General features: G+C 33.2%; 1 protein-coding gene across 3 annotated transcripts in view; it reads right to left on the reverse strand.

The window, feature by feature from the left end:
* LOC143229381 (CCR4-NOT transcription complex subunit 6-like) overlaps window positions 1-23,808 on the reverse strand; it is a 90,208-nt gene that overhangs the window by 35,136 nt on the left and 31,264 nt on the right. Inside the window, exon 1 of one of the 3 annotated variants that reach the window (XM_076461622.1) lies at window positions 21,741-23,693. The exons of 1 other annotated variant lie outside the window; for it this stretch is intronic. In XM_076461622.1, coding sequence (XP_076317737.1) covers window positions 21,741-23,166 — 1,426 coding nt within the window. In that variant the 5' untranslated portion in view covers window positions 23,167-23,693. Of the gene's footprint in view, window positions 1-21,740; window positions 23,694-23,808 lie in introns of those variants that run through there. One more of the 3 variants, XM_076461624.1, reaches the window with a different exon arrangement.

Raw genomic sequence — 23,808 nt, forward strand, 5'->3', positions numbered from 1 at the left:
TACTTCACAAATGTCTTTTCAGCTTTCAACAAAAGCTATCAGATTAAAGTATATGTGGAATGTAAATTTTTCAACACACAACAACCACTAAAAGTTGGAGAAACTCCTAAAATAACTACGATGTGTATAAGGTCAAAAGTAATCCTATTTCATTCAAACTAGGTCATGAGGTTAGTGCTTCAAAGATGAGGCTACGTAAATACATGCTTTTGTTTACGTTGAATAAGTTACGCTACGTTACACTTCCAATTTCTTCCCACACTTAAAACTACAAACAAGCTTGTTCAGACGCAGAGGGATTCCCACGGTAACTCGGGGAAGCAATAACTGTATTTAAACGTATGCACCTGCAATTTAATGTGAGCATGTGATCACGCACTTCCACCTGTCTGCACATTCCATTTCAAAATCACAGAAGTAGATGAGAGAGATCAAATATCTTCTTTCCATACTTCAACCTTAACACTATATACCGAACAATTATAACTTGTTTAACTGTATATGAGAGGTTGTCAAATATACCACTACTGAAATCACATGTCAAGATGCCAGTATTACTCTACTTATTAAATTACCTAAGGCGATGCCATCCTGTATATATTCATTAATCCAGATTTTGTGTAACTGAAATAAATTATACACATTATTTCTGTACACTTCTACTGAAAAATGTTTTAATCCTTTTAAGACCTTAAATAACACGAATACAACTCTGACATATTACTTCTTAAATGTAACTGGGATACCTTGAGAATACCACTCCAACAGACTCGAAATCATCCTTTGTGTAACAATGCATATCTGTGAATATCCCTTCTACATACTCCTATTTATACTTGGTATAACAATACCACTTTGTAAATATATATTTTATATACTTGTATCACAACACCAATCAATATCTATATCAAAATATATATATATTTTATTATACATTCCAAATACAACGTCTTGTGTAACAATGCCACTATAAATATATCCAACACTTATATCTTGTCTAAGAATGGCTTTCTGTGAATATTCCTTCAACACACTTTTAAACCTTGCTATTACCACGTTGTAAATATCCCCTCTTTTCAAGTGTTACGTAACTGTATCAGTCGGTGAATATAATAAATTATTCTACCACAAGTTTTAATTTGTTCACTTTATAAATATCTCTCCGATATGGTCCTACCAAAATATGGTTTAGCTTGAACAGTACTTAAATTTTCCATGTACATGAACTACATTTTTGGTATTTTTTCCCATTCTTTTATCCATCCGTGTTCATGTTAAAGAAATAAAACGTAACCATTATTCAGACTGGGTTGAACAGTAATTTGCGCGCAATTAGAACAATAGGCTTCATACCAACAGGAAGACTGGAGGGGGTTAGTTCATCAAGAGATTGGCTAAGTACACCTACAGTTTAAAAATATCTAACTATTTAAAGACGTTAATTTTAAACTTTCACTGAATTAGAAAATATAAAGTGTGGGTTAGAGGGCGTGCATCAATAACAGAAAATTATTCCAAACAAGATGTAAAATAAATGAGAAGTAACCTAATTTCTGTTTTTTGTCCTTTTCTATGTTTTTGGGACAAACACTTAAATACGGTTTAAACAGGAAATAAACATTTTAAAAAGCTTAATGTCAATTCCGAACAGACTTCTATGTAATCACATAATGCTGATATACTAAAGAGGCATATATTCGTTCTTATACTTTAGAGTTATGAAATAACTGAGGTGTAGAAGGTAACTTAAGATTGGGTTCTTGTTTGCATGTGTGGAAGGAGCAAGTTTCATTTGACAGAGCGAAACGAAGAAATGTGTGCTTCAAATGCATTTATTACGGATAGAATCAAGGCTAGATTTAAGACCTTAGAAGCTATTGGGTTCTGCATTTAATGTTGTGTATTTTCTTGTTTTTCACGAGTGTAAGCTACCTAATTTTTAACTTATTTATTTTTGCTGCATAGGGAATATTCTTCGCGCCAATTCTTTGGATGTTCAAACTAATTAATGGAAGACAGAAAATAAAACTGACATCTTTATTTATGATTTCTATTTGGTCAAGGTTTTACACAGCTTACATAAGTAAAGTAAATCTCAAACTTCTAATGAAATATTTCTGTATCGTTTTCTGAGAGGGGTGACGTGACGCTCTCGTTATTGAGATTTTCATCAGTGAAACAACATAAGGATATATATTTGTGTGTGTTTGATTATGGTGGGAGGGGTGTATAAACATTAGAAAGCTCGAAGAAATCTTTGAACAGCAATAACACAAAACCTTTTCCAACTGAAAAATTAAACTACACCTACAGCAGGAAAGAAAAAGAGGTCTGCTATTCTCTCCAATGCAATATTGAACTGTTCAGGTGACGAACATCCACTGACAACTCTTGGACAACTTTAATCGAGTATCGGAACTTAACTCTTCTAATATAGCACCTACGGCTCCAAAGTCTGGAGCGCTTTTTTTCTTGGAAACATGACGCAAACTATGGACTCTTGGATCCACATTTCGACACAATAACCCAAAGCCACGTTCAATTCTTATTTGTTTCCTTGTTTCTGAATTTCGTGCAAAGCTGCACGAGGGCTATCTGCGCTAGCCATACCTAATTTAGCAGTGTAAGACTAGAAGGAAGGCAGCTAGTCATCACCACCCACCGCTAACTCTTGGGCTACTCTTTTATTAACGAATAGTGGGATTGACCGTAACATTATAACGTCCCTACGGCTGAAAAGGCGAGTATGTTTGGTGCGACAGAGATTCAAACCCGTGACCCTCAGATCACGAGTCGAGTGCCAGGCCCCGTTCCATTCTTAATCGATATAGAATTGAAAGTTACGTGAATAACCAATCATAAAATATATTTATACTCACACGTGTGTGTTAATATTATATCTAAAGAGAGAGAGAGATAGACGCACACATGCAAATATAGATACTGGAAGAACAAAATTCAAATTGTTTAATTACATAACTGGCAAAACAAAAATATCACATATACTGTGTGAATACAAAAATCAGTTCACATTCTTCACTAACTAAAATATTATTTAAAATACACAATCGGGTACCTGACACTCGCTCGTATGTAGAATCTCGATGCACCACCCATTATAGTCACAAACAGACAAATATTAAACACTGACTGGCAAAGTGCCTAAATCACCACTAATACGTCTGCAAATAGTTCTCAATTTTAGAAACAGCAGCAGGAAGAGGGTAGCAGGACCTTGAAAGTTATCCTGCCCCCTTTTTCATGTACTTTGTTTATATTGATAATATAAAATTATCCAAAAATTAATCAAAAAACTTTGGTTCTGCTTTACTGATTTATTCTATAACAATATACACTGAACTAAAAATGTGACATAGCTACCTAATGTAGATCTATCTTCCCTATCTGAACTGTTTTTATATACAAAGGGCTTAATACTTTATCTCCAAAGTGGATCATTAATACAATAAATAGAGGAACCAGTTTCAGAACACAGAGAAAAACATTTGTTTTACACAAAGGATACAGAAACACCAACAAATGGTAAAAGACAAAACTGATTTTTTTACACTATAAAATATAAAATACAATTGGTATAGGAAATTGTATCAAGTTTTGTTTTGTTACAGTAATGCATTTTATAGGAATATTTGATATCTATTACAAATTAATATATAAAAAAGGAGAATAAAAGAATCATTAAATTGGCAGTGAAAATAAAACATTTTTTGGTATTTTTGTACATTGTTGTTTATCAGTAAAAGATCAGTAAACCCAACCAATTTTGAAGTTTTCATAAGCATATACAATTTTCTATTACATTCAGATCAATATGCCATCAGTTATACATGAAAGCCAAGCTGTGTTAAAAGTTCTTTTTTTACACATGAATTTCACTTGAAATATTCTCTCTATTATAAATATTAGGTTGAGGAGTAATTCGTGAGCGTTTTTAAATAATTTCATTCAAGCATTACATGCAAGACTATACAATACTTCAATGCATGAACACATTACACCCAAAACATTTATTATGATACTTTATTTCATGTAATACCTAGGTATATAGTATGCATTGTTTTAAACGAAATTGCAAGAAATTAAATGCGAAAAGCAGATGGTGTCGAAAATGCTCGATTTTGTCCATTTGACATTCCATTTAATGAGCTGAAAATGAAAGCAAAATTAAAGACATATAAAAATCAAACACACCATCTATTAGAGCAAAAAATTATCTACCAAATGACATGAAATATTTTGCGAAAGCTTTTCATTTATGAATATATTTTTTTAACTTAAAAAAACGCTCACGAATTATTCCTCAACCCAATATAATGGGGAATTCTACATCACTGGTCTGATTTGGTTCCTTAAGACTTTTTTTTTAACAATTTGGATTAATGCTACCTGTTTTTCCCATCATGTAACCAGAGAAATAGACACTGCATGTAAAAAGCTAAGGTCCACTGAACACTGAAAGAACCCCAGTATGTATTTACTCAAGGGTTACAGTAATGTTTATTGTGAAAATTTTCTTTTTTTGTAGTTTCTTTATGTTTTGATTGCTGCAAATGGTGTTTTAAGTTTGTTTATATTATTTGAATGTACAGGATCTCAGAATATCTTCTTTTAATGGGTGTGTGTTCATTATTAAAGTTGTTTTTTTATTACATGTACTTTTAACTAAATAGTTTTATGTATGTGTAAGTTTTTACTTGCATACTGTATTTCTTTGTGATTTCATGTGATTTATTCTTAGAGGGTTTTCTTTTTGTGTTAAATATATATTACCTTTCTTTTATTACATATCATTATTAACTTCATTAAAGGATGTGCTTAATTATGTCCTTAAATAAAAGGTATTAATGATTTTGTGTTCAAAATATGTTCATATTTAAATTAGTTAATTTTCTTGTAATTGTTCTTTGTTAAAGAGTTGTATCATACATGTAGTCTAACTAATTATAAGAAAAAAGGAAAGTGTACATGCTTCTTTACCACATTTATTAGATTCAAGTTTAAACTACATTTTGACTTGAGGTCAAATCTGAAACAGAGATGAGGGGGGAAAAGTGTGATATGCTGCCACAGAATACCATTTTCTGCACATAGAAATAAAAATTTATTTTTGTTTAATCTGTTTCTATTCTTTTTTGGTATGAACATGAGTCAACAGAAATAAACTAGACAAGGTAACACAGCAGAAGAAGGTTGGGAAGTGATAACTAGTATGAAGAATAACAAATTGCCTGGACTAACCAGAACAATGATAGGCAACAGGTTTGTAAAGATACTGAACCAGTGTTTACAAATGAAGATGGCATTATGTTTTAATTTAAAACTGCCATAATAATATTATAATACAAAATAGGAATGCAGTCCACCAACCTTAATAACAACAGACCAATCATGCTGATCACACAGATTATAAAATCATAACCAAAATTATCAATACTGGAATCACAAAATTAACATAACACATAGTTATTAAAACACAACCATGCAGGATTGCAAACAGAAACATACAACATAACAACATCTTAGAAATTTCATCCATTTCTGCAATAAAAGCATATCCGAAGACTCAACAGTTGTAACTGACCAGGTTCATTGTTCATCCTTTCAAAGAATAAATTCCCAGAATACAAAGTTAAATAGAAAAAGAACACTTACACAAAAGCCACAACTAAAATCAATATTAACAGATACATATCCAGATAAATTCCTGTTAGTTCTGGGCATAAGCATCCACAGAAATTTCTCTGGAAGGAAAGGGTAAATTCTAAATCATGAATCTGAGAGCTGTCCAACATTGACTCAGCCAGGATAATTTCTTCAAAATGTGGATACTGAAAGACTCATATTTCCCAGACCATCAGTGAAGTCCTTGACCTTAAGTTTTAACACTGTCTGTGAAGTAGTTGACATGGAGAGAAGAATTACAGTATGTCAGGACCACTACCAGAGGCTACAAACTTAATATAATGTATTTTAAGCATTTTGTGCAATTAAGACCTTGAATACGACTGAAAATAGCATAATGACTTTATTTAATGGTAATACATATCAACCATTCAGTCTTTGTGCCAATGTTAAAACTTTTTCTTTTTACAGTTTTTTTCTTTTCCTACTTTTAGTAATGGAGTGTGAAAAACAAAGTGACATCAGCACAGGTAAGTAAAAACCTTTTAATAAAATAAACCAAGGTGGCACACCCCTCTGGGTTTTGTCTGAGTAGTGGTTGGTAAGGCAGTAAACATTAAGAACCATGAAATTAAGATCCTTAACCTTATATAACAAATTGGTGCATTCCCACAAGTCCACCTCAAAGGATGTAACGAGGTGAAATGTTTCTACTCGACTTTTTTGCTGAGAATAAACATTCCTGGGGTAAGAATCATAAATGGATATGTATATTGTATAAATTACGTATTTCCTCCAAGAAAGAGAACACAATCAATAAACAGTATATTAACCCATTCATGAAGTTTTGTATGCAAGGGACCCATACGTCAGCCATCTCTCATGCAGAGAGATTTACTGACACCACCCCTTCCAAGGAAAGCTTTGTCCAGATGGAAGGAAGGTGTTCTATAACCTTACTGCAGCTCATCAAGAAGTGAAAAAACAACAAACATTTGTGGGTTCACTTATAAAGCATAATATTAATTATAAAGTGTACCTAGTATGTTCAATTTTACTGCATGTTTTTTCCACAAAAACAAGAAAACCATTGAAGTTGTGTCATTCTAATTGCCTTTGTTTTTTGTTGCACTCAGAAGCAGATATCTAACCCTTGGAATGTTGCAACAACTTCACACATTAGTGTAAAAAGGATCAATGATTGCAATGACCTTTCATGAAAGGGTGGATGTATGTTACAGCCAACACATGCTGTCATAAAATGACAAAGAAAGGATATAAGGCTTTTTGCAAGATTATAATCTCTATACTTTCAGTTTTATTTGACTATGTGGTGAATAGTTCTGTGGAGATGTATTTTGAAGGAAGAAAGTTGGCAATCCATTCACAGATCCAGCAGTAAGGTTACTTATCGTCTTATGTAAGTAAGCATGCTGTTTTCTTGTTTTGTTTTTTCCCCTTTGTTTGTAATAAAGATTGTTTTATGTAACACCAGATATGTCCAATCTCCTTACTTCTCACATTGCTTAAAACTCAACCAGTTTCCAAATTCAGATTATTTGTTAAATTTGTTGTTTAATCCTCAAATTATAAAACAGATCTATCTCATACCTGGAGTTCTAAAAGTTACAACTGAACTTCACCAAAGAAACCTTTTTAGACATAAAATTTATGTCTGTATATCCAGGCCTCTTAATTTAAATCTGATGTATCATCCTGCTGACATTCATTTCATTGCCTTTATGTGAATGGCATAATGTTTTGCATGTGCACCATTCACCATACAAATCTGTCTAATACAGATAAGCAAACATACCCATGCTATGTACTGCATTAAAATCACCTTCATTTGCTGTCAGCTCCTTATAATAAAATTTGAGAAGGCTGATAATCTAATTGGTTATGATGAACTGCAAACAGTGGTTCCAAATACTGGTTACACAGGAACTTGCTCAAAACTCTGAAATAACACTTGGAAAAAAACAAAACAAAAAACATTTTAAAAGCAGACTCATTCTTGAAACAATATTCAAATTTTCCTTTTCAATAATTAAAACCATCAAACATCAATAATAAGGAAAATACGTGACTTCACGATAATTAGACAAAATTGAAATTTGCCCATTTATTCATATTATTATTATTGTTTCATAAGTTTACAGCAAAATCAGCTGGGTATTATGTGTCAAAACCTAGACAGACTATATGGAATGATGCAAATGTCCACCCTTTTAACTGATGTTATTAAAAATAATAATAATATTAATATGTTACAGGGTAACTGCTTTCCAATAAATGATTGCAGACAGCAAAAGGCATTTGGAGTTGAGATACCGTAGGTTCAAGCACTCAACTTCTAACACTTGTTTTCCTTAGCCACTGGTGAGTTTTGCATGGGCATCTGGATTTTGTAATGATAGGTGGAATATCCTCAATCAATTTGAATGCTATTATTACAGGTATTATCCATTTTTAGTTAAGGATGACAACAAGTGATACAAAGTAGGCATAATTTTTAATTACACTTCTGTTATATTGTTTTTCAGTCACACACATATATATGCCACACGCATGCACATATACACACATAAACTTGTGTATATTTGTATACATGTAATAAATACATTTTAGGGGACAAAGATTTTCATTTATACAAGTTTAGTTGTAACACTAAAATATATACACTTAAATTACCTTTGAGTTGTATTCTTTTTTTAAAAGAGCTAAATTAGTTCACTTTCCAAATGCTAATTCTAAAGCACAGTTTAAAATTTAATAATTCTAGGTATTTCTGATTTTCATAGTAACATCTGCAAATAAATTTCACTTAATAGTGTGAAATAATTTTAAGCTACATGATACATTCATTCACTTTCTTAACTTATAAACAAGGTTTTGATAAGTCCTTGTGACACTGTAACAGAAGCTATGCAGTTCAAAGTTCACACAGAATTGATATTCTGTATGGAAGCTTATTCTTCAGATATTATGGAAAAGCTGCCATGCAAGCCAGGAACCCTAAGAGTCGCAGTCTGGATGCTGACAACTACACCATGCCCTACCTAAGACCAACTTGTGAACCAAACTAAGAGAACATAGTGTCTAGTTTTTAGGTTATCACAACATTAAAAATTAAAATAAGGTTAAACCCTAATAAAATACTGCAGTATTGCAAAATTCTTTTCTGTTATAAATGTTTAAAAGAGTACTTATAAACTAAATTAAAAGACAAAGTGAATAAGAATGTTTGAGTTTGGACAGCATCATCTTAAAAATGAGTATACAGGATAAGATAAGAAATTATAATTAAAAATATTAACTCACGTAAAAGTATTTCATTTGAAGCTCATTACAGACGGCAACGTTTAGGCCTTCTTTAAGTTGTTGAACAACGAACAGAATCTACTAAGCAAGTGTGAATTCTACTCCTATGAAGTAAAATAGGTTATTTTATCTTTAAAGTTTTTGAATGCACAGTACCATATTCAATTCCCGCTTATAGTACTTGTTTTTTTAATAATTGTTACTAACATTAAAGTCCACAAACTAATCTAATAAACACAGAAACATGGGAATCATAGTATAAACAACCGATAACATACGTGAACATTTGTTAAAACAAACATACAAAATACTATGACGACACTTATCTAATGTTAGTTCTTGACTGATTGTGACCTTTAAACATGTATTGATTCTCAGCTTACCTGTCATTATACTGATTAGATTTTAATAAATAAGATTTCCTATTAGTATAAGCAGCTCTAATGATATAAAACAGTAACTTTAAAAATGTTATTGGGCAAACTTTACACTGCACTAAATTCTCTAATGAACAATTATGGCTACTTGTGTATCCTGTATTAAGTTATGCATTTCAATGTGTGGTTATTAATACTTTCTTGTTGTTTCTAACATTTAACATGTATAAAAGTCAGCGTGTTTCACAACATGCTTGATTTCTCGAAATAGTAGTAGTCATAAAAGCCACAGATAGAATAATTCGACCACTCTCTACCATGACGATTTTATTGACGGGGATGAAAGGAGGCAGAGAGGATGGTGGTGATGAAATGAAATCTTTATAAGTGCAGTGAGTGTTGGTTTAATGAACCTAAAATGAAGACGTAGTATGGTATCACCTAGCTTACAGCCAAGTGCATAAAATTATAATGAAAGTAAAAATATCGATTCAATTTTAAACAGAAATCATTTCGAAATTACGCTATTTTTTATACTAATAATGTTTTTAACACGTTGCATCCAACGTGACAAACACCACCCACGGGTGAGTCATGCTCTATTTTCTTTTTAAAGGGCCACTTACCGATTGGGACATTAGGACATTTCTTTTCTGGAACCTGGAAAGTATCGGCAAAATAGGCTTGGGAGCTAACGTGTTAAACAAAACAAACCTCGTTAATCAATAGAGGTTCTAAATTAAAAAAATCAACAAATATTTTTTTCCAGTTTTGATGTCCATATCTTTCATTTTTTACTTTCAATACATAGAATAACAATAGTTGGTTACGCTTCTGTTACTAAGTAACATGACCAAAATCATTGTTAGAACGTAGTTACCAAAACGCACTGGCTTTCCTATATATTAAAAGTATGAACATTACTATTATTTAATTTTGTAGTGCATATTGGTGAATAGAAGGCATATTAATACCAGACGTAAACGACCTTACAACACCAAAGTGTTTTTTACTTAACTAAACATTTACTGTTTCGCTTTACAGCTTCTTCGGGAGCACTCACCAATATACAAACCGAACTAACAGTACAAAACTTTACATGTATTTTATCACTCTTATAATGCACCCACGGCCCCAAAAGAGAGTGGCACGATTTTTTTATGTTGTTTGTTTTCGGTAATGGGGCAAGAGCCACAAAATCAGCCCACATTCGGACATGCTAACCACAGACGGAGCTGTGCTTTACCTGCTAATTTATTTTCGATGCTTTAAAATTTGAAAATAGCCAGGGAATTGTAATATTTAAAGGTGATCAGAAAATTATTTAATAACTAGCTGTATTTCCCGAAGTCATGTAAATTCACGATTAATGAAAGTTTATTTTAGGACATGAAAAGATGCTTCACTTATATGTAATTATAAAAATGCAAAAACGCCCATAAAACCGATCTTGTCTGTATCTCCTCATGAATCTAACAAACTTACATGCCAAATTTGATGAAGATCCATCCACAGGAAGCGAGATAATGATAAGAACCGTAAAAATAAAAAATTGTATGCACCCCCGAATGGACCTAATGAACTTGCAACCAATTTTGGTGAAGATCCATCCACGACCTGCGACATAGTTATATGGGCATACAACAGAAGGTATTATTATACTTGCACAGATGAAATGGCTCACTTATGCCATTATATACAATAATCGTGGGCACATAATATACTGAGTATTATGTTAATCAAATGTATATTTACAGTATTTAATGACTTATTTTTAATATGAACACTTAAGAACGTAACCAACAATTCCGTTAACACTAATTCTCAAGAAGCATGTTATGTGTCCTTGTAGTCTCTATAATCACAAAGAATCGTGACTAACGGTACTCTGAAAGTTTTGAGTCAGGTAAACACCGGTTAATGACCTCTAACAAAGCCTTGAAATGTATAGGGGACTGGTATCACCCGGACTTCTCGTTGGATTGTAGGTTCTCTCAGCCAAAAAAATACAAGCTAGTTATCAGGAAGTTATGCAGGCTTGAAAGAAGGTGACGTATGCCTTCACGTTGAAGGTTTTATATTTAATTAATGCCGTGAACATAATTTACAAGACATTGAACAGAGTTAATCGCCTGGTAAATCTGCAATGTTCAGTCAGTTTTTACTTTCGCATTTATAGTGTGATAACATAAAACATTCATTTAATTACACACGTCACTTGTTATGCAGGGTTTCACAAAACAACAACAAATATGTACAAATGTCCCAATCTACTGATGAATTTCAAGTATTATATAAGACACGTGACCCAGTAACAACGAACTAAGATATAGAACAGCGTTAAATAAACTAAAACACCAATCTAAAATAACATGTGCTTTTTAAAATAAGGAATAACTTAAAGATCCTGAGAATAACTAGTTTTGCAAATGCCCAAAAATCATGTACAGTCTTAAAACCGACATTACATGTGATATTTCAGTTACAACGTCATGAAAAGAAATTCGAGAAAGCATGCTGGTAACCGAAAACAACAAACAAAAAAACTACCGATGTAGTACGAAACAGAATTATGTTTAACAAAAACAACCTTAAGTGTCTCAGAAAAACGTGCAGTTTACATACTGTATTGGAAGCCTGAAAAATAAACTTTTGTCAATTTCGTTGTACACTAATGTCCAACTTGCGAGAAATAAAAGTTTTACGTTACTGGTCTCCAATATACCGAAGGAAAGATTATAGCGTGGGAGTATTCTATGATTCAGTCAATTTCCTACAACGGTAGAACATGAGAAAACTCTATGATTCAGCCAGTTGTCTGAAATAGCAGAGATGAAGGTGCTCTGCTATTACATCACTTTCCTGCAAAATAATAAACTGGACATTAGCCGGTGTAGGGTATAGCTTGTCCTAAGCTTTATTTATATTTTGTGCCAGCTATACAGTATCTGTTTAAGAACACGGTGCATGACTTTTCTCAATAAAGTACGAAGTAAATACAAGTAACATACAGAGAAAGTAGTCAAAAATAAAACACCACTGACTCACTCTCACAAATACACATTAAGTGTATGTGAATAATCTTTCAGTTGATCAGTTGGAGATAAAGTAAAAGATATACAAGCATCTAGTAAAGACAAATATAAACACAAAATGGGAAATTAAACATCAGGAATGATATTTCAAACTATCAGAAACCTGCTGTCTATACTATAAATTTCTAAACAAAGGGCGTGGTCTAACTTTCTCTGTAGGGAAATGCAATAAATATACATGTCTAAAAAACCACACGAGCTATATACGTGAATCAGTATTCCAAGTGGTCAAACCGTTGAAAAGTAAGCAAACTGTATAACGAAGAGATTTCACGGTGCTGATAGTGCGAGATGGTCGCAATTATAAATCATAAGCGATGTCCTGTGCCGGTAAATTGATAGTACCACGTCTTGAAGAGGTTCATCCAGTTTAAAGCATTGTTTAAGCGGTCATGTGAGAAGGAGTGCCATCTGCAAGTTATTCGGTCACAAGTATTGAAATCTTGACGATTGGTTACAATATTCAAAATGTGTTGAGAATTTAACAGGTGATAGCTGAAAATATCGTAACTCATTAAGAACATTATTTTTATTATCAGTTGACCAATGCCTTTGACACAATATCCTGGGCATGCCAATCAACAGACTACATCTTAATTCTAGAGAACATCTTCCCAGTTTAACTGACCAAGCCTTTTAAAATCACAATAACGGTGACGTCGTCTGACAGCTCAGAGCAATTACAGTTATTCAAGAAAAGTGCAATGTTACGTGGTATGAAAACAGATGAATAGGACTCCCCTCTAACATTACATATCTAGTTAAATAGGGAAAGGCAGTTGAATATATAAAAAAATGTTGGATATTTTTTTAAATATTAATTTAAAGAAAGCAACTGTAGGATACAGGATGCAAAGAAATACAACAATGGCTGTTGTCATACACATACATGTATTTACTACAATAAATGAAAATCTATCCATACTCTTGAACAGTTATTCTAAGTATAGTCTAAACAGTCACTGTAGCTGTAACACCCTGAAAGAAAATCACACATTGAGATATACTGGTGCTATATTATTTTTTGTAAATAAAGTATAGTGTTCCAAGATCATGAAATATATGTTTCTGGGAGAATTGTTACTGAACTTTAAAGTTCAACACCAAAATCAATCTGTCAATATCTTATTTAGTTGCAATAATGCTGGACAATGCTACATCTAAATCTATGCATGGTATTACTAGATCACATGACATTAAATCAATGGTTGGCTCTTTTGTAAGTTTTTAACTGGGAAGGTGCTTCTTTTTTCATATGTCATTTTCCAGTAATTCTACAACTACTTGTCATACCATCTTCACTGGCTAAGTTACAAGAAATATCAGTTATCTTTGTTGAGTTCTACACTTGTTTGCTGAATAAGTATATTTAAACATGGACATTACATTAAACTACTAAAGAAATTGTAAGTCTGTATGATCCTAGCTTATTTGTTAATGACCCAACATCAAAATAAAATGGAGATTATCCACTGTAGTTTCCTTCAATTTCATTAATGTTGACATCTGCTTCCTCACTGTTTTTACATTTTAAATAATTTACCCCATCTAGTGTGGGAAAAAAGCTTGAAAGCAATATTGATAATGAAAATAGTCTATCTGTTAGCTAATTAATGCTGGAAAATGGTTACATTCTGAAAAAGAAACTGAAAAAGGTTTTTGATTAATTGTAGGAACTTGCAGCTAATCCAATACGAGGTTAAAAAAATGACACTCTCAAGGAATGGAAAATTCTATTTTATTCAACTGCAACAATTTAGATTGTATGCTTTTGCACTGAGACCTCATAGTTGTACTATTACCCGACTCCAGACCTCATCAATCTTTAAAAAAACCTATTCCCTGTTTAATAACCTCTTCAAGAATATCCTAAAAAAAACAAACCTTTGGTCTGCTTAACGTTAGGGAAAGAAATGAAATATTCTGCAACATTTAATTTTATTTATTGGATATTCACTGCTCTTGATACATACATTATATTTTTCAACAAATGAATCAATGATTTGTTTTACATAACCTATATTAATTCAGTATGGATTTTAAGATTCAATCAATATACTTACTTTTTAATAGCCTACTAATGTGTTTAATTAAAGGATTGTACTGTCATTAATTTCACTTGAGCTGAAGTTTTTTTTTTTTTTTAAGGTACCTCATTTAATCAAAAGTTCAATAAAAGCCCAGTTTCTTTCTGCCAATCACCTAACTGCTTCAATTTAATTTAATTTGCAGTTTGTGCAGTAATTTCTACTATAAAGGTGCTTCAAGCTAGAGTTCTAAGTTTTTCCTTTCAAAAGGTTTTCTCATGAGATTCTGGGGTTTCCATGAATGAAAATCACCTGTCGGTTGCATTTTATTGTTACCGAACAGAAAACAGAACATTGTATCTAATTTTACAGAAAACACAAACCAAAGATTTACAACTATTTTTCAATTTTTTGAAAGTATTATTCTCTGAAAATTTTCTCACATACTGCTTTCATTATGTGGAAAAATAACAGTCAATTTGTATAAGCCCATAATTTACTAATGTATATAATTTATTTGGTTTTCTGTACTATATGGCTATGAACCAATATCCAAACTGTAAAATTTTGAAATATTGTTATTATCTTCATTATTTGTTTATTCAAAATACCAAAAATCCTCTTCTACTAAGTTGTTAGTATATTGGTAATAAAAATTAGTATGTTCATTGTTTTATCTGTTTTTTTATTTCTTCTGATTGCTTTCTTTATCTTTGCTGTAACAGACTATTATTTTATTAGTCTTTGATTTTATTTTTTCTTCTTCTTTACCAAGTCACTCCTGGAACATAGTTTGGTTAATATTCTTCTTAAGTTATATGCCTTTAATATGCATTCTGAACCATTTGCCAGCTATTATGCAGATGCTTTATTTATAACAGTTCCTCCACAACTGAATGCTTCTAAGTGTTCTTACCTGATGTGAGAGGTAACTGACTTGTGTAGGCAGTAACAGTTCCATACATGTTACGCATGTTGCATGAGCTTACAGGATCTTATGCAAATTATATTAAGCAAACTAAAACAATCATTCTATATCTTTTACAATAAAGATGCAAATTTTAAGCTAATTTGTTACTAATGTGTAGTTTAGCAACAAAATACAATTAACAATTACTTATTTTTGTTCCATTCAATTCATACAATTTTAATAAAGATATTAAGTATGTTATGTTTGATGTACATGTACTCTATGTTTTAACTGGTACAAAATAATTCAGAACCTTTAATAGTTATGTACCCATTAAGTCCAAAAAGTCACAAGAACACTGACAATGGTCCTGATGATATACAATGAAAAGACTAATAATTTAAATTATTTTTCCAAACAAATTATCTTTTAATATATACATTCATTTCATGAAAGAGATTATTGTTAAATAGTATTTATATTACTAATAATGCACTGCATATTTTCCAAACTATATAAATTATAGTGTTCAAATTTTAGCTAGTTTTCTCAGCATTTGCATTATACAATATCATTTCAGTGCCCATCCACTAAGTTGAAAGACCTTCCAAACAAAATATACCTGCAAAGTTTATCAAAGAAAGCAATCAGAATCAGAATCTGCTAAACAATGTACATTTTTGAAGTCATAAAAAAATGTTTATATAATTTTACGTCTTACTAATGATAGGATGTAGAAAACAAAAAGCTCAATCACTGAAAGTACACATATTCAATGTTTACTCTTTAAATGTGTCTAAAGGAGTACCAAACTGGCTCCAGTTTATCGTAAAATCATAATTTATAGCAAAAACTGCACAACTGGCACAAGTGCGGAACAACTGTAAAAATAATACAAGCTGAATGATGACCAGATTGACTGACAGATATACAAAATCTATGCCTGCCCACTCTGCTAATAAACTGTTGCATTTACTGAAGTTTATTACAAGCCAACGAAGATGACAGTCACTCAAGCGCGACAACGTGACCACATACATACAGTAAGAATACGGTTACATTACCTTTTTCTTTCCTTTGGAAGGGCATAAGATACTGTTGTATTTTACACACAATTCATTGGTTGTAAAACTGCCACGTTTTTTTTAATAACATGGGCAGACAACTAGACGACGAGCGTATGGTTTAATTCGTTTGCTCATTCAATATTTTGCGTGGTTGACTCCGAACTGAACAATAACTAAATCTGTAAAGATATTTTAGGTTTTGTTTTTTGGAATTTCGCACAAAGCTACTCGAGGGCTATCTGTGCTAGCCGTCCCTAATTTAGCAGTATAAGACTAGAGGGAAGGCAGCTAGTCATCACCACCCACCGCCAACTCTTGGGCTACTCTTTTACCAACGAATAGTGGGATTGACCGTAACTTATAACGCCCCCACGGCTGGGAGGGCGAGCATGTTTAGCGCGACGCGGGCTCGAACCCGCGACCCTCGGATTACAAGTCGCATGCCTTACACGCTTGGCCATGCGATATTTTAGGTATATTGGTACTGCAGTAAAATCGCGCAAGTATTATCAAGTCAGCTAGCATGCCAAACTATCAAAACCACAAGAAAAATATTCTGACTTCGGTCAATACACTACATTTCTTGATGTTTCGATGCTATAGATTAATGTCTGTACACAAATATTCATCACGTTGTATAATTTTCAAGAAGGATAAAATTCTAGGTGTTAACGAAACGTAATTTTGAGGGGGATTATTTAATAGGCTTGGGTCACGTTTTTATCATAAAGGCTTATGCTGAGCTATACAAACAAAAAGATCTTTTCGACTTCAAAGCATGCAACACGTACATAGTTTTTTTTTTTAAGAATAGATATATAAACATAAAATCAGCACTGGTATGATTTGGCATACCAGATATTAATTAAAGCGTATTTACGCAACAATCTAGTCTCGGATAATAATAATAATAATAAATATTATATGTATTATTCGAGGGTATCGTACAGCTTAGAAATTTTGGAGTTCGCGTTATGCTTAAAACGCAAGTCAAAATATTACTTAACGTTTTAAAGTGTTTGGACTAGAAATCTGTTTGTTTTTAATTCGATTTTATCACAGACGGTAGGGCGTAAATTACAGTGGGAATGCAACTGAACTGGAAATCACAAAAAGCCGAAAGTCATTTAATTATTTAATCATAAGTCTAAACTGAAAACTCATTTAATGAAATTACAATTTTATATTCATCATATAATAAGCATAATTATCAGATCGATAAGACACGTAAAAATAACTTTTCTTAAAAATGCTGTTTTTGTAACTCATAAAATGTACACACAATATCTAATAAAAACATATGGATAAAATTATTATGAAATACAACAACGAATTTTATTCTAGCACGGATATAAAAAAAAAAGACAATTTAACTGTAGAAGAAAAATGCATGATTCTCATTAATATTGAGCCTAATAACAACATAGAACACAGAAATTTTACAGTTCCTGAAGAACTAGAGCAGGGGTCACCAAACTAGCCGCTTAGAAATTAAAAGTGACATTTCATCAAATGTCCGACTGTCACAACAAAATAAATCACACCGATGGTCGCTTTAAGCTAGCAAACACAAGACGTTATGATAAAAAGAAACAAGGCTGTCACGCGCATTTTTAACCAATAGGAAAATTCTTCTTTCGTCCTTGTTGCCTATTTATTCATATTGAGGCACTTATCTATGAAAGCATGAGGATTTCGAAAACAAGTACAGACTTAACCCTCGTCCTATCGACTCGTCTTGTAAATTCAGCAGCCTAGAGTTACCGCTTCAGCAAGTTCATTTCTCTTAGTAGTCGGGTTATGCGCTTTTCGTAACTTGTTCTGAGGTACGTGTCGTGGCAAATGTACGTTTCAATATATTTTGTTTCTGCGTTCTTGGACCAGTACAATACTTTTCTCACAGCTTACTGTGTTTTTCATTTTCAGATCTCGTTTTTTTTTTTTTCACCTATCGTTATGGTTGCTTTTAAAAGAAGAAAAGTGGACTCTGAGTGTCGTGCTTTCAATAAATAATGGGGGGAAAAGTACTTCTTTGTGAAACAAAATACCAGAAAGCTACTTGTGTGATACGCACCGAAAGTGTTGCCGTTTTGAAAGAGTACAATCTTCGGCGTCACTATGAAATAAAACATCAACATATTTGAAATTTTCAGGAAAGTTCCGTTCTGAGAAATTTGAATCCATGAAACGAGTTTTTGAATCTCAAAAGAATCTCTTCACGAGAAAGTTTGCTGAAAATAAATCTATCACTCGTACAAGTTACAAAACAGTGCAGAGGATGGCAGAGCCAGGAAAACCTTTTACTGACGGCAACTTCATCAAAGAGTGGAGGATGGAAGCAGCAAATGAGCTGAGTCCTGAAAAAGCAAATTTCTTTGAAAGTATCAGACTTTCAGCAAATTCAGTTGTACGGAGATCAGAAGAACTTGGAGAGAACATCGCATTACAGATACGCCAAAAAGCTAGAAACTTCCTATGGTATTCTCTGGCACTGGATGGGTCTACTGATCTCTCGAGTACGTCACAACTTCTCGTGTTCATTCGTGGAGTTAATTTGGACTTTCAGATCACGGAAGAGTTGGCATCAGTTTGCAGCATGCACGGAAGAACAACTGGAAAAGACATTTTCATGGAAGTGCATAAAACTTTGCAAGACTATAACCTTCAGTGGAATCAGCTTAGAGGTGTAACCGTTGATGGAGGAAAAAACATGGCTGGAGTAAAGAAGGGTCTGGTGGGGCTGATCAGGAAACACTTGGAAGATCTTCAACTCCCAAATGTTCTGTTCATACACTGCATCATACATCAGCAAGCACTCTGTGGAAAAGACTTACATCTTTTTGCGTACTGAAACCAGTCATTTCTGCAGTGAACTTCATTCTGGGTCATGCACTTAATCATCGCCAGTTCAAGGCGTTTCTTGAAGAAATTGATTCGGATTTCTGACTTGCCTTATCACACGACGGTGAGGTGGTTCAGCTGCGGTAAAGTCTTGTCTCGTTTTTATAAGCTGAGAAGAGAAATATATATATTTTTTATCGATATATATAGAGCCAATCTACTTCTGTCGGATCCAACCTGGTTGTCAAAGTTATCATTTTTGGTTGACATCAAATCTCACATGAATGAATTGAACTTGAAACTTCAGGGGAAGAATAACATTGTCTGTGATTTTTATAGAATCATTAAAGGATTTCGGAGAAAGCTGTCATTGTTTGAAACACATTTGGAAAGAGGAAACCTCTCTCATTTTCAGTGTTTCAATGAGTTTCATGCTGGAATCACAGAAGATGTCAACCTGGAGTTTCAGAAAAAGATTATTGGCGATTTAAATAAGCATTTTTATAGATTTTCGGATCTCGACATAATCTAAAGTGACATTCTCCTTTTTCAGAATCATTTTGATTGTGTCATTGATGACGTGTCAGTGGAACTTAAGTTGGAGGTCATCAATTTGCAAGGAAATGACTTGTTGAAAGCAAAACACAGAGAGGGGCAACTTATTGAATTTTACAGCTGCATACCTGAAGATGATTTTCCAAAGCTGAAGCAGTTCGCATCTGGTATGGCATCAGTGTTCGGAACAATTCATGTCTGTGAACAAGCATTTTCAAAAATGAAGTATGTGAAGTCGGTACATCGATCAAGTTTGACTGATAAGCATTTGAAAGCAATTCTAATGATTAGATGCAGCAATTCAAAACCGAACATTGAAGATATTTTGAAAGCCAAACGCGAAATTTCATAAATCTCACTAACTTTTTGCGGCTTAATGAAATTCAGATATGTACTCACTATGTGCGATGTAACAATTGTTTTTGCTAATGTCACCTTCTTTGATAACCTTTTGGTGAATAAAAATGTTGGTTGTATTTCTGTTTGTTTTTTATTATGTGTGTATTGCATGCCACTCCCACATGTATAATGTGGCATCCTAAACTCAGTGATAAGTCTTTTACAGAGAGCTTTAGTTCTAGTATTGAACATAATGATCATGTGGCCCGCGCTTCTCATTCCCCAAGTAATCTGGCCCCCTGTGAAAAAGATTCGGTGACCCCTGAACTAGAGAGATGTGTACTGTGACAGAGCCAGAAACAGACAAGCTTTGAAAACGATATAAAGGGATGACAAATCTGCTCAGATAACTTGCAACACTAGATAAGCAAAATATTATTAAATGAAATGATATTCAGTACTTGCATTTTGAGTATCTTAAACGTTAAACATAACACTTACATTTTAAACAATGGGTTTTTTACCAGTGGAAATTGGTAACATTTTTTGGTTCTGAGAATCGTAAGATTCTGGGCATAACAAATATTTGAGAAGATCAAATTTTTCGTATCTTCCGGAGCAAAAAAATAACTAGCAACTTTGTGTTACGTTTTTATAAATTAAATCATAATTTACACAAATCTTTACAATGCGCAGGTCCTACCTTCCAACTGTTCACATAAGAAAAATAAGAAATATTTGACCTTATTTCAGTGACAGGTGACACTGAATACAGATGAATACGCATCATATTAAACCAATTTAGGTCATGAACTGTAAAAGTATAGTAACCAGATTTACTTAGGTACTACTGAAGGTCATCGATTTTTTTAATAAATATTTAATTGATTCCACATTTTTCATAAAATGAGTTTTGAAAAGTATTTAGACAACAAATGCAACTCGATTGAATACATGTAAATCCATATTACACATTAGTCCTACGTATTGAATAGATGTTTATACAAAACATTAAGCGAATATTCACTTTATGACTTACATTGTCTGTTATAAACAACAATGCCTTCATCACTCTTTTTGACTCATCCTAACCTGTTTATTTTGACTATGATGTAAGAAATACCTAAACACTATACGTAGTACTGCATATTATACGACTAGTTCGAATAATATTCAAAATTAATCTGGTCTACACAATAAAAGCAGGTTAGATACCTAGAAAATTCAATTTGTCAAAACTGATGTAAAATCTCGACGTCATAGGTTTTAAAATCTTAGACTATGAAGCACGAAAGCATACGAGTAAAATCTCCAAAGGTAGCATATACCAATTAAAATAACCGTGTGCGAAAACTTTGCATAATTTTTTTAATTATCTACACAGTATAACAATAACGTTGAAAAAATTGCATCAGACTATTTAATTCTGACAGTAAAAAAACAACAACATGCAACATATTTACGTTGAAATAGAAACAGATATTCAATCCTAATTGATTTATAAAATTGTTTGTTTATGCATTTCCACAACTGAAAGACGTCAAAAACAAATAATTACTTACGAGGGCTTGTACAAGATGGAGATGATGGTTCTGAACTTGATGTAGAGAATGTTTCACATTCAACTGCTGTACTTTCATTATCCCCATAAGAAGAACTCGCGATCGGGATAAACTTTATCTCTAAATCGCGACTTCCGCATGGAGAAGTAACAATACGAGCAGTGATTTCACACATTGATTCTGTAGATGAACTCACCGTTTCTTTTCTAATTAACGGTTTTGAGGAGTCGAATTTCGGAATAGTGGAAACCATAAGAGATGACGAATTTACACAGTATATACATCTACAAAATGGAGATGGGGGATATGGATAACGATCTTGACGATAATGAGTCGATCTTGACGATAATAAAGAACAATCCTGTAACTTCAGATTCATACGTGAATCATGAAAATCCGAAAATTGTGACTGCGACTCCTTTGTGTCACTATCACAAAGTTCTTTCTTGTGCGTTTCTCTTGTATGAGCCTTAGGTCGTTCATAATACTTATAACACAAGGGTTGGTAAGGTATTAACGTCAGTATGCCACTTCCACTACACAATGAATTTTGAATCATGGCTGTTTTCTTATCCCGTCTTCGACGTTTTCGCGGTTTTATAATGCGTGGCACAAAGGCCTCTGAAGTTCCAGAAGACTCCTCCGATGTAACACTGATACAATCACTTTGCTGTGACTGCCGAACGTAGTCTGGTTCAGATTTTACATCCGATTCACCACTTACAGATGTCGTTTCATCTCCTGATTGGAGATGCTCTATTGGTGTACCACTTGAGAGTAATGAAGAACTTACCACATACCTTTTGTGACTATCTTCCGTCCAGCAGAAATCTCCCGGTCGTTGAAATCGCCGTGCTGGAATGAAATCTTTCCCTTCTGCCAGAGTACCATCAGAAATATTCAAATTTTCAGAAAATGGTTTAGTTCTGTCCTTTCTTTCAGCAGAAATTATTAACGGAGACCCACGTGTATGAATAGCTAGCTTTGACATCGGTAGAATGTCATTAACATTTAAATACGAGTAACCATTGGATCGAAGAGGCGACATGGAGAAAATGCTCTCTTCTAATTCATGCGCCCGAATAAATCCATTTTCCAAATCTCTACTACCTATGATTTCATACATGGGTTTCACGGAATTTTTAATTTGTCTACTTGATAAATTGATTAATGGAACTCCTGTCCAAATGCAACTGTTAAGTTTAGAGTGGCTGTGTTTTGAAAAGTCACTATTACTAGAAAAACAGTTACAAACTGGGCGCTGATAATCAAGACATACTCCTCTCGCGTTTTGTTGCCCTTCTTTATGCAAAATCCTTCCTGGAGTAGAATGGCAAATATTTTTCTTGCCACGGGCTTGATGACTTATAAGACTTGTACCAATGTACCTCTGCACATTAACAGATACTTCGGGCTGTGGACTCATGACCTTTTTCAACTATATCATTCATCAAGCTCACTCTTACACGCTGCATTCAAGTTTTTCGAGGGTTACAATGTAAAACACTCGTGTTAGTAATAGATTTTTTAATGATTAGAACAAAGTTTCTACGAGAAAAAAAGATAAGGGCGTCACAGAACTTAAAAATAAGAGATTGGAAAAAAACCGTCGAACAGTGTTCTGTCGTCACCACGATTTCTGTCAAATGAGCAGTTCTGCGATAAAAAAAACCCAAAAAACTTTAATATTTACAGCCAATGTATAATTTAAGGTTCTGTGGAATGTCTTAATAAATACAAGGCCTTTGCTAACACGTTATCAAAAGTTCTCTCCACTTGTCCTAAACCATAAGAAGTCTTGCGAATGTTTACTTGCTACCAACCTCGTGCTAGCTGATAACTTCTTTATGTCTTGCTGAGTTTGATACTTGTTCCACACTGACTGCGTTATGGCTCACAGGTGAGATTTTCTCGTCACGCTTCACGACAGATGATAGGTTATCACGTGTGGCAAGGATTACACGAATGAAACGTACAAAATGCTTGTGAAATATTCTTTAAACCGTGCGCAAAATAGTTCGTATATCTGGTTAGTAAGAGTATTACACTGAGACCCTGACGTAAAACT

The sequence above is a fragment of the Tachypleus tridentatus genome, chromosome 10 (genome assembly GCF_004210375.1).
Source record: "Tachypleus tridentatus isolate NWPU-2018 chromosome 10, ASM421037v1, whole genome shotgun sequence".
NCBI classification, from domain to species: domain Eukaryota; kingdom Metazoa; phylum Arthropoda; class Merostomata; order Xiphosura; family Limulidae; genus Tachypleus; species Tachypleus tridentatus.